This window comes from Lepus europaeus, chromosome 9 (genome assembly GCF_033115175.1).
Source record: "Lepus europaeus isolate LE1 chromosome 9, mLepTim1.pri, whole genome shotgun sequence".
Classification (NCBI taxonomy): Eukaryota; Metazoa; Chordata; class Mammalia; order Lagomorpha; family Leporidae; genus Lepus; species Lepus europaeus.
In genome coordinates this window covers 82,468,234-82,488,154 of record NC_084835.1, presented here as the reverse complement: position 1 = coordinate 82,488,154, position 19,921 = coordinate 82,468,234, and the positions used below count along the sequence as shown (strand labels likewise).

At 37.8% G+C, this 19,921-nt stretch overlaps 1 protein-coding gene across 3 annotated transcripts in view; it reads left to right on the top strand.

Annotated features, from left to right (window-relative positions):
• Positions 1-19,921, top strand: part of NOL4 (nucleolar protein 4) — a 369,495-nt gene that overhangs the window by 73,894 nt on the left and 275,680 nt on the right. For 2 of the 3 annotated variants that reach the window (XM_062200260.1, XM_062200258.1), the window contains exon 2: positions 2,113-2,262. In XM_062200260.1, the coding sequence (XP_062056244.1) occupies positions 2,113-2,262 (150 nt within the window). Of the gene's footprint in view, positions 1-2,112; positions 2,263-3,247; positions 3,311-19,921 lie in introns of all 3 variants that reach the window. The other variant, XM_062200259.1, reaches the window with a different exon arrangement.

Here is a 19,921-nt window from a genome sequence, read left to right as displayed (position 1 = left end):
CTATGTTTTCTTCTTGCAGTTTCAAAGTTTTGGGTCTTATGTTTAGATCTTTAATTCATGTTGACTTGATATTTGTATATGGTGAGAGGTGAGAGGATATCTAGTTTCATTGTTCTGTGAGTGGATATCTGGTTTCCCCAGCACCGCTTATTGAAAAGACTTTGATTTTCTAATGCATGTTCTTAGCACCTTAAAAATCAGTTGGCTATAGATGCATGAGTTTACTTTGAGGGTCCCTAATTCTGTTCCACTGCTGTATGTGTCTTAGTATCTGTTTTTAAGCCAACACCATGCTTCTAGTTGTATTGTAGTTTTGAAATACATTTTTTTTTATTATTTTTTTTTTGACAGGCAGAGTGGACAGTGAGAGAGAGACAGGGAGAAAGGTCTTCCTTTTTGCCGTTGGTTCACCCTCCAATGGCCGCCGCGGTAGCGCGCTGCGGCCGGCGCACCGCGCTGATCCGATGGCAGGAGCCAGGTGCTTCTCCTGGTCTCCCATGGGGTGCAGGGCCCAAGAACTTGGGCCATCCTCCACTGCACTCCCTGGCCACAGCAGAGAGCTGGCCTGGAAGAGGGACAACCGGGACAGGATCGGTGCCCCGACCGGGACTAGAACCCGGTGTGCCGGCGCCGCAAGGCGGAGGATTAGCCTAGTGAGCCGTGGCGCCGGCCTTGAAATACATTTTAAAGTCAGACAGTGTAATGCCTCCTACTTTACTCTTTTTATTCAAGATTGCTTTGACTCTTCAGAGTTTCTGTGACACCATACAAATTTTGTAGTATTTTTAGTAGTTTTGTGAAGAAATGTCATTGGTATTTTGGAAGAGATTATATTGGATTTTTGAATCATTTGGGTGGTATGGGATTTTTAATACTATTGATTCTTACATTCAATTTACCTGGAACATCTTGCTATTTCTTTGTGTTCACTTTAGTTTCCTTCATGAATATTTTATAGTTATTACATCTCTTTGGTTAAATTTATTCCTAGATTTTTTTAGTAGCTATTGGAAATGCACTTGATTTCTTTATTTTATTTTATTTTATTTTAATGATTTATTTTTATTTATTTGAAAGAGTTACAGAGAGAGGTAGAGACAGAGAGAGAGGTCTTCCATACGCTGATTCACTCCCCGGATGGCTGCAACGGCTGGAGCTACGACGACGGTCCAAAGCTGGGAACCAGGAGCTTCTTCTGGGTCTCCCATGTGGGTGCAGGGGCCCAAGCATTTGAGTCATCTTCCATTGCTTTCCCAGACCATAGCAGAGAGCTGGATAGGAAGAGGAGCAGCCAGGACTAGAACCAGCGTCCATATGGAATGCCAGTGCTTCAGGCCAGGGCTTTAACCTGCTGCACCACAGCACCAGCCCCTCTATCATTTTTTTCAAGTTACTTTGCTATTGGTGCATAACAACACTACTAACTTTTCTGAAGATTTATTTTTTTATTTGAAAGTCAGAGTTACAGGGAAGGAAAGGAGAGAGAGAGAGAGAGAGAGAATTTTTTTCCATCTGCTGATTCACTTCCAAGATGACTGCAACAGCCAGTGCTGGACCAGGCCAGAGCCAGGAGCCAGGAGCTAGGTATTTCATCTGGGTCTCCCACATGGATAGCAGGAGCCCAGACATTTGGGCCATTCTTTGCTGCTTTTCCTGGCTATTAGCAGGGAGCTAGGTTGGAAGTAGAGCAGCCAGGACAGGAACTGGTGCCAATATGGGATGTTGGCATTGGAGGCGCCAGCTTTCCCTGCTGTGCCACAAAGATGGCTCCAACACTACTAATTTTTATATGTTGACTTTGTAGTTTCAACTTTGATGAATTCATTTATTAGTATTAATGGAGTTTTTGGTGGAGTCCTTCAAGTTTTCTATTTATAGGATAGAATTCATGGGTAAGCATGATTTACTTAATATTAACTATGGAAAATGTCTTCTTTATCATGTTTCTTAAAGTTCTGTATGTAAGTAATGTTTAAAATGGTATAATTTTGAAATTTCCTACTAGCTGACCTCGTTCATTTATCAAAATTGCCTGTTGTGTTGTTAAATGTAAATTACTTTATTAAACTTGTGGGCTTATTTTATTTTTTGTTCTATTTATTTTTCTTCCAGGATGGCGTGGGGGTAGATGAGAAGCTGTCTTTACGGAGGGTAGCTGTGGTTGAAGATTTCTTTGACATTATCTATTCGATGCATGTGGAAACTGGGCCAAATGGAGAACAAATTCGGAAGCATGCTGGACAGAAGAGAACTTACAAAGCAGTAAGTTTTATAAAAAGAAAAGAAAAAAAGCATGCATGTTGAAATTTGGTATTATGTATGCTTGTTAAAATGGGTTGAGTTATTATTAAAAATAGTCTATCTTAAACATAAATTTGACCATATTTTGGTCACACCCAATATTTCAACTATCATTATTTCTGACCTGATTTTTGTTGTATGTTCTCTAGTCTATTGCATATTGGTTAAACTTGTCTCTGAAATTCTCATATGATTTTATTTTATTTTATTTAAATGCTTATAAAATGTGGTAGTCTCATTCAGGTGCCCCAAAATGGGCTGATGTATTTGAATTATGTATTCAGTGTATCATAATGTATGAATTATGGAATGGAAGATATGAAATTTTTTACTACCACTATTGTGGTAGTACAATTGTCTCAACATTCCTTACACTTCAAGTCATATTCATATACTTATGTATTTTGTATTTCATACTTGTAGTAATATATATAAGAAAATTTTATGTATTTTTCTTATATAACTTTGTTTTGAATACATTAATCCTGAGGGATATGTAATTATTATTTTCCAGAATAGATTATATTAAAAATTCATGTTATTTTCATAGTTCTAATGCCCTTGAACATTTAAAAATGGAAATATATAATATCTTTATTGTAAATTATGTTAAAAGCAAATTTAATTAACTGTTAGATATTTAAATATATATTTCATCAAAATAGAATTATATATTATTTCTAAGTTTCAAATTATACCTACGACTTGATATAGCTACTTTAATCTAGCTTTATATTTCATTAAAAGCTTTGAAATCATATTATTATAGATATTTCATATTTTCTAGGAAAACTAAACTGTAAAATATTCTTTTCCAATATGAACAAAATGTACATCAGAAATACTTTATCAGCAATCAGAATAATATCCTATTTTAGAATTCTTACTGAATTTTGCTTTTGGCTACCTTTATATTGTTTTCAGCTATATTGATACACAATATCAGTCTGGATCCATTTTTTTTTCAGATACAGAAAAATGTGTGAAATGCTCAAAGTTTCAAATACAGGTACATATGTTTGAAAATTAGCTACTGAGCATAAGAAATAGCTTCTTTTCCATAACTATTTTTTGCTATATTGCCAGGGTCATATTGAATCTTTGTAGTTGCATAATAACCCCTAATACATGTTGTATTTATCCCTCCTTCTCTATGGTTTTGTTTCTTGGCTGTTTCCAAATTGCATGGTTTGTGGGCAGGCACTATTGTAAATTTCTTTACATAATTCTGCCACATAAACTTTCTTTTGACGTAAACATTCCAGGAGACATTCTTATCATGACTAATGATAATGACTTAGCTTCTTGAGATTTTTATGCAGACTAATAGTACTGAACATACTACTTTTGTCTGTCTCCTAAGTCAGGGTTGTTCTTCTGGACAGTGATAGGAATAAAATTGTATATTGATCTACTAATGTCACTAACTATGTACTCTTATGGTAACGTATTTTCATGAAATAACTACGTGAATTGATAAGACTTTGTAAGGTAGGAATATATAAGTTCAATTATATTAAATGAAAAACCGTCAAAACTTGAAAGTAAAACAAACAAAATTAAGTGGTTTCATTGTCAATAATAGTGTGTCAGCCAAATCTGTTTAGGTGCCAAAAGCAATTAAAAATAATTTAACATTAGAAATGCATTCACTAGAGATTATAACTAAAGTGGAAACATGAGTCAGTGACATAGACCCAAATATCTCACCTTATATTTTCCCAAATGAAAAGTAGAGAAATTGATCCATTGCTATTATGCATGTTAAACACTTGCAATAAATTGATATATATGTTTCCTACCTAAAGTGATTTTGTATTAACATGATGAGGACATTTTCTGCATTTTAGGGTGTACCTTCACAATATAAGCAGAATCTAAAACTTTATCCAATCCTTTTGAAAATGTCCTATTTGAAGATTCTTCTTTCTCAAGTTTATTTTTTAGTTCCACATTTAAAGTGTTATCACCTTTTTCTAATATTGTGAAGGCTCTTTTTGGCCTAACCATTACCCTCTGGTATCTCGCAATTGAATCCTAATTAGGAAACATTTCCATTTTATGAAGTAATAATTCATTGTAGAAAAAAAACGAACTGCTGCAGTGCCAGCAAGGCTGTGCACATGATTCTACAATGAATTTAATAACGTTAAAAATTAATATAAATGTTCAATTAATGGGGCATAAAACTAAAATGCAATTTGAAATGGAATGGTTTAGTGCTTTGAGAGCCCTAGATGTTGGGCTGAAGTTTAGTTCTCACTAGTAATGCTAGAGTTGGTTAGCATTGTAGGACTAGCTAGATACCTGCTGCAATTGTGGTTCCCATTAAGTTTAAGATTTTTTCCTACTTCTAACACATTAGCTTATAGAGCATGCATGATTATGGTTATTGACCTTCTTTTCTTCCCTTTCTTCCATGGCCAAGAAACCATACTTGTACAACTAATCATTAAAGCGTATCATATTGTCTTAACAATATTATCTGTAGATTTAGTGGTCATTTTATTTACTTTGCCTTTTTTGCCAATATTCTATGTTTTCACTCTGCAGGAAATGGTGGTCCTTTAATATTGGATTAACTTTTGAATGCTATTTGGTTTTACCTATCTGCAGTATATCATTCCTTGAAATATCTAGGCATTATACAACATAAATTTTATTGCATTTTGACCTGACTATAGATAAAATTGGAGGTATATATTCTATTATTTGTAAGCTCTTAAAAATCCACATAAAATGACACATTTTAGGAATATGTAAAGGCAATCATAATTATCTTATTGAATCATAATTGCATTTAAATATATTTAGGTCATTTTTCTAAGTTTATATATAAATATAGAATATATTTTAAAGGATATTCCATATTTATATATAAATAAATATATGTATAAATAGATAAATATTCTATACTTATATATAAAATAATTTTATTGATAAAATATATTCTATATCTATATAAATATAAAATATTAAAACTGTTACTGGTGCTTTGAATGTGTTTCCTTGCTTATGGTCAACTATTGGTTATCTATACTACCAAAATGAAGAAGAGGTATGGAATATTAAAATATCACTTACTTTTCAATTTAAATTTTATCTTTGTTCTGAAAACTGAATGCAGATATGTTCATTTTATTAGAAAAAATAATTCAGGATGTTGTCTTGTCCTCTTGTCCTTAACTCTTCTCAGCTTCTGGCAAAATTCCACCTTAGGTGAATACAACATTATTCTCTGTTTGTCTTTTATCACTTGTGTTTTGTCACAGTCTAAGTAAAGCTGACTTTTTGGAAACATGTCTTATAAAACAGTGTCCAATAAAGGATCAAGCATCTACAGCTCTTTCTTGCTACATGTAAAGTAATGACAGTTCAGGGACTAAGGGGGAAAAGTCAGTATTATCAACAGAGAGAACAGTCTGCCTATATATGTGCACATGCACACATGCACACAACTTATAGTGTGATATTGTAAACTTACATTTATTACTCATATATATAGCTGCCAATAATTGCACTCATTTAATTTAGAGTGCAGAGCATATGCTATAGCTGAAAGAACATAGTCTGGAAGCCAAACACAGTTTTAAATTGCAAATCTAACACTCAATTTCCTTTGAATTTTGGCAAATTATTTCCCCCTTTTTTTTTCAGACAAATAATGATATAGGGGAAATAACAAATGAGTTAATATGCATCAAATGCTTGGCTTATGGTAAACTTGTAATTGATATTATTTCTCCTTAATCTGATCACTACTCATGCTCCAGGTAGATGAGCAAGCAGGACATTAGCATAGCTTTATTATAGAAGTCCCAGCTGTGCTGCCAGGTGAAGTTAATAAAATTACATTATTTCATTTACTTTTCTTGTGGTTTAGGTATTTTAAATTAACACAGTTTGAGAAAATTTCAGAAAATTTTATCAATTAAATTATATTTTTGGAAAGTTGTTATTTTGATTTTCTGAATAATTTTCAAACTGGTTCTCTTAAAAAATTGCTATCAATGTGAATGGAATATTCTTCTCTAAAAAACACTGTAGAAAAGAATAACATATTATTGTAGAATTCTACAGTTCCATTCTGAAGATGAACAAGGAGAAGTCTTTATGCTATCATATCCAGGGCACTTAACTTTAAAACTTTGGTTTAGTCTGGGTCTTTTGATGTATGGGTTAAGCCACTTCTTGGGATACCTGCATTCTATATTGGGGTGCCTGGATTTGAGTCCTGGCTGCACTCTCCATTCCAGCTTCATACCAGCACACACTCTGGGAGACAGCAGGTGATGGCTCAAGTAACCGGGTCTCTGACAGCCACATGGGAGACCCAGTTTGAGTTTTTGGCTCCTTGTTTCAGCCATGACTGTTAAAGGCTTTTGGGAAGTGAACAAGCAAAAGGAAGATCTATTTCTGTCTAACTTTTTCTCTGCCTCTTGAATAAATAAAGGAATCAAAGTATTAAAATATTACTTTACATCATTTTGTCTTTGTTCTTTTTATAACTATCAATGTGTTCAGCATCTCTACTGCTAAACAGGAAGTTTTAATTTGCACCAGTTTCTGTTCCTTAGTTAAGTAAAAATTCCTAGAATTCTTGTTGACTTGTAATGAGACTGAGGAGCCAAATTTTCAGCCATTGTTGTATAAAAAAAATAGTGCTAAACTAAGATTCTAAATTTTCAAATACTTTATTTAACCTCTTTTTGGCTTAGACCATGGTTTACTTGCAAGTAAAAGGAACAGACTGTATTTCATTTTTTTTTAAACTCTGAAGGAATGATAGAAATGATAATAGTGTATGGGGCCAGATATTATGCTTGAGGATAAAATGAAAATAGTAATCAAACTGAACAAGTTAGTTGGTATGAGAAATATTCAAATGTAGGGAACTCATTCTGTTTTATAACGGCAGACTGACAGAATAAGCATGACTAAGAAGATTTATGCTCCATTATTCTCTGGAGAGTTCTAAAATTATAATAACAGTAATGATAATAATTATAAACCTCTCATCATTTGCTTTCATATTAGTATTATTTTAAAATAGCAACCCTTGGGGCTGGCATTGTGGTACAGTAGGTTAAGCCCCACTCATGATACCGGCAACCCATTGGAGTATTCTTTTCAGTACAAGCTGCTACACTTCTGATCCAGCTTCCTGCTAATGTGACAGGGAAGACAGCGGAAGATGGTCAGACTGCTAGGGCCCCCGCCACCCATATCGAGACCAGGATGGGTTTTCTGGCTCCTGGCTTCAGCCTGGTCCAGACCTGATTGTTATAGACATTTGGGGAGTGAACCAGCAGATGAAAGATCTCTCCCTCTCTATCACTGTACTTTTCAGATAAACAAACAAATATTTAAAAAATAAAATAGTAGGGGCCAGCACTGTGGTGCAGCGGGTTAACGCCCTGGCCTGAAGGGCCAGCATCCCCTATGGGCAACGATTTGAGACCCACCTGCTCCACTTCCGATCCAGCTCTCTGCTAAGGCCTGGGAAAGCAGTAGAAGATGGCCCAAATCTCTTGGGTCCCTGCACCCATGTGGGAGACCCAGAAGAAGCTCCTGGCTCCTGGCTTCAGATCGGCACAGGTCCAGCCATTGCAGCCAATTGGAGAGTGAAACATCAGATGGAAGGCCTCTCTCTCTCTGTCTCTCCTCTCTCTGTTAACTCTGACTTTCAAATAATAGATAAATAAATCTTGAAAAAATAAAATGAAATAAAATAGCAACCCAAGAAAGAGGGCCATAAAATTACAATTGAATGTCAGATTTTAACTGCTTTCCTTTTCTTGTTAACAATTTTGTAGTAATCTACCCAAATTATGATGAGGCAACTCCTTAAACTGCACAGTTCCTATAAGCAGCAGGGTAGATGTGATTAAGCCTCCATTGCACTCTTGATGTGATATCATGAGTATGCTGTAGATCCATTTATTTAATTATTGCTTTTCTTCTACATCCTTATGATAAACATAACTGATGTGAATGTCAGTGTTGCTTGACTTAGAGTCCAGTAGTCTGAGAAAGCATTTGACAGAATTTGATTCATCTTATACTGTTATCAGGACCAGCGTTGTGGTGCAACAGGTTAAAGCCCTGGCCTGAAGTGCCAGCATCCCATATGGGTACCAGTTCTAGTCCCGGCTGCTCCACTTCCGATCCAGCTATCTGGTATGGCCTGGGAAAGCAACAGAAGATGGCCCAAGTGTTTGGGCCCCTGCACCCATGTGGGAGACCTCGAAGAAGCTCCTGGTTCCTGGCTTTGGATAGGCACAGCTCTGGCCATTGTGGTCATCTGGGGAATGAACCAGCAGATGGAGGATCTCTCTCTCTGTCTCTCTCTCTTTTTTTTTTTTTTTTTTGACAGGCAGAGTGGAAAAAGAGAGAGAGAGAGAAAGGTCTTCCTTTGCCGTTGGTTCACCCCTCAATGGCCGCTATGGACGGTGCACCGCGCTGATCCGAAGCCAGGATCCAGGTGCTTCTCCTGGTCTCCCATGTGGGTGCAGGGCCCAAGCACTTGAGCCATCCTCCACTGCACTCCCTGGCCACAGCAGAGAGCTGGCCTGGAAGAGGGACAACTGGGACAGAATCCCGCATCCTGACTGGGACTAGAACCCAGTGTGCCGGTGCCGCAGGCAGAGGATTAGCCTATTGAGCTGTGGCGCTGGCTCTCTCTCTGTCTCTACCTCTCTGTAACTCTGTCTTTCAAATAAATAAAATAAATATTAAAAAAAAAAGAAATAGGATGTTTTCTATATATTTTTGTGATTGGTGCCAGGAGGGCAGTGTTCCTCCAAAATATTTCCCTGTCCTATCACAGTGCCTCTGATTTTACAATTAGAATTTAATCTATTTGGATTAATCCATTGCCCACTATATTTGTAAGTGAAATTAAAATGTCCTTAAACAAGAAAAGCTAGGGAGTAAATTAGGCTGTCAGTTGTCTTTGACACTATATATGATCATTTAAAAAATTTGCTTGTCTCTCACTTCTAGCTGAGTGCAGGGGTGACACAGCATCCAATGTGAGACATAGTATAAACAAGTCTAGTCACCTCCCAATTAGCATATGCTCTGCCTGATTTTTGTGTGAGTGCTAGTGGGGCATTATGCATAATAGCCTTTGGCAGTTGTAAGTTGAGATACTTAAAAGTTGAAAACTATGTAGGTCATCAAGATGAAGATGAAAATCCTTTGAAAATCCTCACTTCTAAGAATGGGGAATTATATCTCTTGACAAAATGTTTTTAAAAGGTGAAAGAGTATTATTTCAGAGAAATGAATAGTGTTAGATTAAAAACTCTTAGAGTTGAATATATTTCCCAGAAAAGGCATGATTCGCTGATAAAATATCAAAATGCAGTGATCTTGTGTCATTTTTTAATTACTTTGCTATTACTCTGTTTTGGTTTCTTCCCTTTCCTGCCACAGATTCAACTGCCAGGTTGTTTATGACACAAAAGGGTGAAGAAGAAAATACTCTCCATGGCTTAGACCTTAATTTTATGTCTATAAGCCACCTTCTTTGACCTAATATAAAAACAAAGTCACAGCACAATAATATGATAAACAAATATGTCTTTTCCTTTTTTATGTAGTTGACATTGTTTCTGTCATTTTATTATCACAAGCTAGAGATCCTTAAATACACAACTATTCTAGATATATAAAAGAGAAAAGAAAAAAAAAACCCTTAAATTCAACTAGTCCATGCAAAGTTCTTTGGTAGAGCTCCAATATTGAGTTCATTAATAATTGGCAGTATCATAGAATAAGTCAGTGACCCAGAAATGTATTTTAAAGATAATATACTAGATATTTCTTTTTTTAAGAATTTTAAAATTATTTTAAAGGCAGATACATAAATAGAGAGGCATTGGGATCTGCCATCTGCTGGTTCATTCGCAAAATGTCTGCAACAGCTGGAGCTGGGCCATGCTGAAGCCAGGAGCCCAATCTAGATCTCCTACTTCGGTGGGTGGCAGGGACCATATGGTAATTTGCTAAGAGCATTAGCAGGGAGCTTGATTGAAAGTGGAGCAGCCGGGACTCAAAGCAGTGCCCACGTAGGATGTCAGCAGCGCAGGCAGCAGTTCAGCCTGCTGAGCCACAATGCCAACCTCCATAATTGCATTGTTAACCAGTTCATCTTGAAGAGTTTATTAGTACAAAGTGATATTTAATTACAGGTATCTTATAAGTAATGTTGTGAGGTTTTTTATCTTGCTTATTTGCTTTAACCTTTTTTTGTTTTTTTAATAGGCAGAGTTAGACAGTGAGAGAGAGAGAGAGACAAAGGTCTTCCTAGTCTGTTGGTTCACCCCCCAAATGACTGCTATGGCTGGCACGCTGCATCAATCCAAAGCCAGGAGCCAGGTGCTTCTCCTGCTCTCCCATGCAGGTGCAGGGCCCAAGCACTTGGGCCATCCTCCACTGCCTTCCCGGGCTACAGCAGAGAGCTGGACTTGAAGAGGAGCAACTGGGACAGAATCCAGCACCCCAACTGGCAGTAGAACCCGGTGTGCCGGCGCCACAGGCGGAGGATTAGCCTAGTGAGCCGAGGTGCTGGTCTGCTTTAATTTTTTATGGCTAGAGTAGATTATTTTTTAAAATCACATGGTCCCTGGAGGTGGGGGAACATGAATGTTTCTTACACCACAGCTTATCAAGACGCCTGGTTCATAGGAGGTGCTCAATACTCACTCGCTGAAGCAATAGACTATCTTTGTGAAGTCTCTGCCTTCTTGACACAAACTAGAGAGTATAAAGACTAAAGACGTGACTCTAATGAGCAGTTACTAAGTGAGTTCAGGACTGCAGCCCCTGACACCTTAGACAATGCCCTTCACACCTCATGTTTGCAGTGACCAGCATCATGGATTTATGCAATTTGGGGGGCTCTGTGTAAAGTTAAAAAATTAACACAGGTGCTTCCCTTTGCTTTTCAGGAAAAAATGTGATGCTTCAGTAAATAATGATATCACTCTTGAGGTAGGCCATGGACACATTACTTACTTTACTTCACACGTCTTGGTTTATTAATGTCAGTTACACACACATAACACACCCCCTGCATCCTCACACATGCATAGGTTTTACATAGGTGACGTCTATATACTGAAAACAGCTATTTATAAACACGTCATACAGAAGATTAAATCTACTATTTTTGGATGGCTAAAAAAAACAATGACTGTATTTCACACTATTACATCATATGTGTAAAACATCTCAGATGGAAAAAAGTAAAAACCTGTGGTGTAGCGTGGCAATCAAAGTTATTAAATAGAGGGGGCTGGAGCTGTGGCTCACTTGGTTAATCCTCCACCTGTGGCCCCGACATCCCATATGGGTGCCGGGTTCTAGTCCTGGTTGCTCCTCTTCCAGCCCATCTCTCTGCTGTGGCCTGGGAAGGCAGTGGAGGATGGCCCAAGTGCTTGGGCCCCTGCACCCGCATGGGAGACCAGGCGGAAGCACCTGGCTCCTGGCTTCGGATTGGCACAGTGCCGGCCGTAGTGGCCATCTGGGGAGTGAACCAACGAAAACCAACTCTCTCTGTCTCTCACTCACTGTCTATAACTCTACCTGTCAAATAAAAATAAATTTAAAAAGTTGTTAAATAGAAATCTTAAAACTGAAGAATGGTGTACTGTCATTCATCAGTAATGATTTATTTCTCACATGGGTGTAGTCATTACAGGTGGAGCACAGATAATCTATCTTCAGAAATTAATCTTCCTACTAGTGGTGACATTCAAAAGATGTAAGAGCTCACACAGACAAGTTTATCATCGTGTAGTGTCACAGTCCTGTCATCAGTTATTTTCTTCCTATATAATAATGGTCCAGTGAATATTGCTTGAAGAAGAATTAACATTTTGGTAAAACTTCATTAACTCCTGCATCAGATAGTAAATTGCTACTCCAGTGCACCCTAGTGGTAGAAGTGAGAAAATGCAGCATTATTTATTTATTTATTTATTTATTCATTTCTATTTATGGATTGATTTTTATTTGAAAGGCAGACAGATTGATCTACTATTTGCTGGTTTATTTCCAAATTGCTCACAATAGCAGGGGATGGGACAGTCTGTATGCAAGAGCTCAGATCTCAATATGGGCCTCCCACATGGGAAGCAGGAATCTAAGTACTTGAGATATTGCTTGGTGTCTCCTTGGGTGTGCATTAGCAGGAAGCTGGAATAAGGTGCCAGAGCCAGAAATCAAACCCCAGCACACTGACATGGAATTTAGGCATCCTAACCAGTGTTTTAATGTTAGGCTAATCCTGTCCTGAAAGGTTTCTCTCTCTCTCTTCTTCTTCTTTTTTTTTTTTTTTTAAATGGAGTTGTCTTTGAGGTAACAGAGGCTGTAAACTGATGTTTTTCTATTGAATAGGAAATGAAAAGTATAGTTCTTCGTGTTAAATTTGCTCCTCAGTGGCTATGGATAACACCTGCTTATGTCTTCATTCATGACTTTTCTAGACTCAATAATACTATTCTCTAACTTTATAAGCAGCAGTCTTAGTCACTTCATGATGAATAGAAGAAAAGAAGCTTTTATCTATATTTTGACTGTTTATCTGCTCTACTTATCATTGTCCTTCTCACTCTCAGTTTTCCACAAACGTCCCCTCACAGTCAATACACAGACAACGGCTGTACTTGAGAATGGCTGTGCTTCTTGGCTGTGATGATTAGAAAAGAGGGGAATCCTGAAAGAAATGGAGCCAGTGACCTCACTGCTTCTTTTGAAAGTTTGGGTTTGGGACCAAAAAATTTCATATTTTTGTCATACATATACTTTAGTTAGTTATATAATTATTTCTATAGTCAGCAGTTTCCCCTCCCTAGGGCACTGTAGGCTTTTGGACAGACAGAAGGCATTACCCGAGGTAGTGTTAAGTTACAGCAACATAACCCCCTGCTGTTGTGATCTGCAAATTGCACTCCTGCTGCCTCTTTCCAGAAGTCCCCTAAAGAGCATGGTAGTTCCTCACCCACCACCCTCCCCTGCTCCCACACCAGGTGAGACATTTTCTGAAGGAAACTCTTAAGATTCTTTATTTGGTTGGCTGGCACCACGGCTCAATAGGCTAATCCTCCGCCTGCGGCGCCAGCACACTGGGTTCTAGTCCCTGTCCCAGTTGCCCCTCTTCCAGTCCAGCTCTCTGCTGTGGCCTGGGAGTGCAGTGGAGGATGGCCCAAGTGCTTGGGCCCTGCACCCACATGGGAGACCAGGAGAAGCACCTGGCTCCTGGCTTTGGATCAGTGCAGTGCACCAGCTGCAGCGGCCATTGGAGGGTGAACCAATGGTAAAGGAAGACCTTTTTCCCTGTCTCTCTCTCACTGTCCACTCTTACTGATGCCATAAACAAGAGTGTCAAATTGTTAAGTCAACAACAGGAGTCACTGTGTACTTACATCTCATGTGGGATCTGTCCTTAATGTGTTGTCTAGTGTGAAGTGATGTTATAACTAGTACTAAAACAGTATTTTTCACTTTGTGTTTCTGTGTGGGTGCAAACTGATGAAATCTTTACTTAGTATATACTGAATTGATCTTCTGTATATAAAGATAATTGAAAATGAGAAAAAAAACCTGGTGTTAAATTGGAAATTGCTTAGAAAATTAATTAATTTTTAAAAAATATCATGTAGGATCTCTGTCTTTAATGTGCTGTTCACTGTTATTTAATGCTATAACTAGTACTCCAACAGTATTTTTCACTTTGTGTTGCTATGTGGGGGCAAACTGTTGAAATCTTTGCTTAATATATACTGAACTGATCTTCTGTATATAAAGAGAATTGAAAATGAATCTTGATGTGAATGGAAGGGGAGAGGGAACGGGAAAGGGGAGGGTTGTGGGTGGGAGGGAAGTTATGGGTGGGGGGGAAGCCATTGTAATCCATAAGCTGTACTTTGGAAATTTATATTCATTAAATAAAAGTAAAAAAAAATAATAAAAGAATAAAAAACTAAAAACAACAACAACAACAAAAGATTCTTTACTTGGAAACTCTGAAAAATCTTTTCCAAATTTTCTGGTAGTTGAGCAAGTCAAAACTTCAGACAATGAATTCTATATCTGTGGTATATGATTATAGGACTGCACTTGGCCTGCAGAAATATATGAGTCATGTAACTTTCTAGACTCTTTCATCTTCTTCCAGTCCTTTAAGATGGCTAATTCTTGCCTGCTTTGTGTGGCTACAGCAACTGTATTGTTGGCTATATGTTCCAGAAGAATTGCTGGCTCCCTACTGACTAGCAGTGTATAATGAAAATAAAACTATTGCAGTAGTAGCTTGAATATGCCAATGAAGGCCAGAGCAGGAAGGAAATCTACTTGTTCTTCTCTTCTAAGCCCCAAGAACAACATAAATTATCACATTATGCATATTTACCAGGAAAAGTCCAGAGGAAGTGGGTGTTCTTCATGCAACAAGTAATCCTATAAACACTTTGTTTATCATCTTCTTTCCATGAAGTACTTAGGGATTCTCTTTCCTTTAGTATTGGGAAATGTATAGAAAGAATCTTTTTCTGGGCTCATCTGTTCAGTTTTTACATCTAGTGTAAGGATTCTTTGTTTGGGCAGTCTGTTCCTTTGCAAACAAATATTCTCTCATAACAAGTAGCAAAAATAGCACCCACAAATTTAAGGATATACCACTGGTATCTTTGTCTCTGTTTTTGATGTTATCACATTTCTTCAATTGATGACTCTCTTAATTACTGTGAAATAAAACTCCAAGTTAATGTTCATCATTATAAAAAATAGGAAGCTTTCTTCAAATTCAATATACTTAAAGTATAATTCATGAAACAAAAACTATTTCCAATAAAAATTATATTTAAACCACGTTCTGTTTCTTGTTTGCCTATACCTTGATCACTAATGTATACTGATGTACCACTAATCCATCTGCTGTTGCCCTGGGATGCTGCTATCCCTGCAAGTTTTCCTCCTCTAGTGTCTTTATAGTGAATTTCTGTTCCTTAGCACAAGCTGTGTCTTTGCCTTTTGCCTAGCACTTGTTCCATTTCCCTATCCCTGGAGGGTACTGCCTTCCTGCCCCTATGCACTTTTCATTTCTTTCTCTACATTTGATGCATTTGCCGCAAATCTTCAAATTGCTTGTAGCTGTCTGAAAAATTGACCTGAACTATCTAAAAATATTCTTGCCTGCTTTAAACCTCCTTTAGATTTTCCAACTTTTATTTTAAATTTGACTACATACCTTCTTCTCTGAGCACCACATAAAACTCTCTGGACAGACAGAAGCACTCTTCCCCTTGAGAACACTCCTCCTTCTAGTAGGTATCAGAAGCCACTCCGTACCTTTCCAAGTCAATTTAATTGGCTGTGATCACTTTTAAGAAATGAAACAGAGAAAAGATTTACAGAAATGATATCTCATTTTGTAATTTTTTCTTTTTTTTTTTTTTTTTGATAGGCAGAGTGGATAGTGAGAGAGAGAGACAGAGAGAAAGGTCTTCCTTTTTTGCCATTGGTTCACCCTCCAATGGCCACTGCGGCCAGCACACCGCACCGATCCAAAGCCAGGAGCCAGGCGCTTCTCCCGGTCTCCCATGTGGGTGCAGGGCCCAAGCACCCGTGCCATACTCCACTGCCTTCCTGGGCCACAGCAGAGAGCCGGCCTGGAAGAGGTGCAACCGGGACAGAATCTGGCACCCCAACCGGGACTAGAACCCAGTGTGCTGGCGCCGCAAGGTGGAGGATTAGCCTGTTGAGCCACGGCACCGGCCTCATTTTGTAATTTTGTATATATCCTAGCTGATTATATAAAATATATTGATACCTATGATATCTCATTTTGTAATTTTATATATATCCTAGCTTATTATATAAAATATATTGATACCTAGGTGTTAGTCTAAAAAGTTGGAAAGTGTTGCTTTAGATGGACTCCATGATTTCACACTGCCCATCACTTGCCCAGTGATCACTTTCGCTTTTGCTGTGTTCTCACGTCTCTTTATTTTCTTCTATTTTCCTAAACTAACAATTTGGTTCCAACATAAAATTACCTCCAAACCCAAACTCCCATCTTCTTTCATCTTAACTGTACCTGAAAGGCTACTACAAAATACAACAAATGCTGGAGTTAAAGGAAAAGTTTATTGGGGGTGAGACCCAACAGGCTAGAAAGCAGGTCCTGTTATAGCCTTGCAAAGGTAGGAAAGTGGGAGCAGCAAGTCCCATTAGGGTGGGGTTTGAGTTGACGCTTGTGGTTCAACAGTTTGGTCATCTGACTTTTAATAAGCCACGCTGGGCTTAGGACCAAAGTTTATTGTACAAGATGGCCACAGGGCCAGAGCTTAAATGGCTCCCAGAGCTTAAGATGGTGCCTCAAATAAGATGTCACCATTTCGCTAACATTCCCCGCTTTTGTCTTTTATAAAGTGTTGTAAGATGCACAGATTAAAAACACAGCGAGACTTTTGAGGTCAAATTAGGAGGCTTTATTAGCCAGCTAGCGACCGCTCTCTCACAGAGCAAGTCTGGAGAAGACAGCAGCGAGTTGCAGTGGTGGTGGGGTTCTAAAAGCAAAACCTACTTTTTATCAGACATTTGATTATGTGTATGAGCTTGTGCAAACAGAAAACAGGCATACAAAAGTGAGAAGCAGTTAGCCAATCAGCCAGGTTTTTTGTAACCTTATTAAAAAATATAATGATTCAATTATTCAGTTGTTCCTGGTTGGGGTCAAGCATGGTGTCACTGATCTTGGTGCTACCTGTGTTATCTTGTAGCTGCAGCCAGGAGTAGACAGCAGAAACCACAATCTGGTGGCCTTCACCATTATCAAGCAAGCAGAAATACTGATAGAAATAGGCCAGCTACAAACTGATATTGATTTTTATGAAGAACAAGCCTTTTGTAAAACAACCAAGCAAAATAATCTATTGTCTATAACCATCTATGTGTGCTATACTTTGTAGACAAGTTAAGCTTTGAGTCCCTTGTCACAAAAATGAGTGTTGTATGGGATTACATCTACCCCAAAAGCCCAGGAAGGGTGGAGGGAGGATGATGTATCTTCTAGAGCTACTTCCTGCTGACAGGGAGTGGCAAGTCACTCTCTACTGGTGGGGTGACATCTTAAGTCATGATTTCCTGGGTGGCAAGCTGAGTATATCCCTGTAGTAGAATTTGGTTGACTACATGGTTGGTGAAGACTTCCATTATCATCTCCTGTAAACACTTAAACATATAAGGCAGTTAAAAAAGCCAGGGTGAGAATAGCAGCCAATGGTCTTAGGAGCAGCATTAACCAAGTGATGAGAGGGCTTCATAGGAAAGGAGAGAAGAGGGGTTTTGGACCCTATGTCAGACTATTTAATAGATGTGCCAATTTGTTGGAGCTTTTTAACATTTCACTTTACCTGGCCCAATTGATTAACATAATAACAATGTTGTTTTCCCTGAAAAACACAAGTTCTCTCTTTTTCAGTTGTTATAAGGTCCTCTATTTTGCAACATTACATCCACTAGTGGGGTGATCTGATTTTGAAGTCCCCTAATAGCATCTGCTGAAGTGTCAGTAGATCTGGTAACCTCCTCTTGTAGTTGTTGGAGTTGTTCTTGGAACTGGTTAATAGACATTGTGACCTAGAGCAGTTCCCAAGATTACCACTGAACAGAGAGAAGCTGCAAAGCTGATTCCAACCAAGACTGGGAGAAAGATTGCTTGTCTATTGTAGGTAGAGGGATTACTCTGTAAAAGGAACCCTGAGTAGTCATATAATGTTAGATGTGAGGAAAGGATTGCCAAAACACATAGATTGGGTGTAGAACTGTTGATACAAGTGTATAAGGTATAATTTCAAAGAAATGAAGTTTTGGATGGGCTAGAGGAGGAAGCTGTGGAAGTGAGGGTTATATTGGTGACACAGGGACTGCTATGTGGCATAAACTCATTGGGTTGTTCTGTTATGTTGCTAACTCAATATGTTGGTTCTTGTCTTTCAGAATGTCCTTTGGAACCTAAGAGGACACATTTAATGTTTTAATTTTCATGAGCAGTAAATCTGATGTACAAAACTGTGGATGACAAAAGATTATAAATACTTTAACCATGTTTACAGTTATAAATTCATTAACCAACAAGAAGAGGCACTTGCTTACTCCACACAGTATTTTTGAAAGCACCTGTAGGATTTTATAAAACATAAAACATCTCTTTAGACTTCTGGGCCTTTTTCATTATGATAACCATCATATCTGGTAACAAAAGATCATTAGACTTTTTAACTTTGGACATTTGAATCAGTGTGATTTTATATTATCATAAATTAAAATTTAGCACCATTTCACATTTTGACTGTACCTATAATATAATCCAAATACCTGATTAGTTGGTGTCTCTACAAGATGTATTTTTTGATATTTCCAGGGGCCCAACTGGAAATATCATAGTCCAGAGAATTTGGAACTTTGATTTTTTGAATGCCTGTCAAGGATGCCAAGAAGGTTTAAAATAGCTGGTAGAAAACAGAATCCCTTAGCATCATGACATAATAGAGACCAGATTTAATCATTGATACAAAATACTTACTCAAATTCTTCAGAATGCATATATATTTAAACAATCCATAAAAATTTAGCTGCTTTTAAACAATCAGAACTTAACAGAGACATTAAAAGAACACAATAGATTACTTTAGCAGAATACAAAATCTGTCTCTTTGGTCATCCCCAAATTCAGAAATAAAGCTTTAAGAGATAGTGAATGGAATCATATCCCATAACTTGGAACAATTTTACCAGAATCAGAAGTAGGGAAGAGAAGAGAGCTTAATGGAGCTGTCTAGAAAACTAACAGAGTCACCAGTTAAACAAAAACTATTTACTAACATATATGTATCGCAAAAACCTCATTGCTTTCTTTTTTAAATATTTATTTATTTATTTGAAAGGCAGAGTTACAGAGAGAGGTAGAGACAGAAAGAGAGGTTTCCATCCACTGGTTCACTCCCCAAATGGCTGCAACAGCTGAAGCTGAGCGGATCCAAAGCCAGGAACCAGAAGCCAGGAGCCAGGGGCCAGGAGCTACTTCTGGGTCTCCCACATGGGTGCAGGGCACAAGCACCTGGGCCATCCTCTGCTACTTTCCCAGGCACATTAGCAGGAAGCTGCATTGGAAATGGAGCAGCTGGGATTTGAATTGTTGCCCATATGAGATGCTGGCACTGAGGCTGTGGCTTTGACCCACTGCACCACAGCACCAGCCCCAACCTTATTGCTTTAATGAAGGGTCGATTCTGTGTCAAAGAAAAATAGATTAATAGCTTTTGTATCCAGACATTTCTTTCTTTTATAAGTTTCTGTGACTTCCACACACATTCTTCAACTTACTTAAAGCTTTCTATCTTTTTTACTCTAGTCTAGAATAAACTAGTCATCTTACAAACCATGTCCTTTATTCAAAAAGAAAACTCTTTCTTCTTAACATTCCTTACCAAGAACACATTTCTATACTTGTGACCTTTTCCATCTGCTGATTTCATTGATTTACATTTTGAAATAACCTTTTTAAAATCTCCAAATTAAGACATTTTCTAAATAAGATATCATC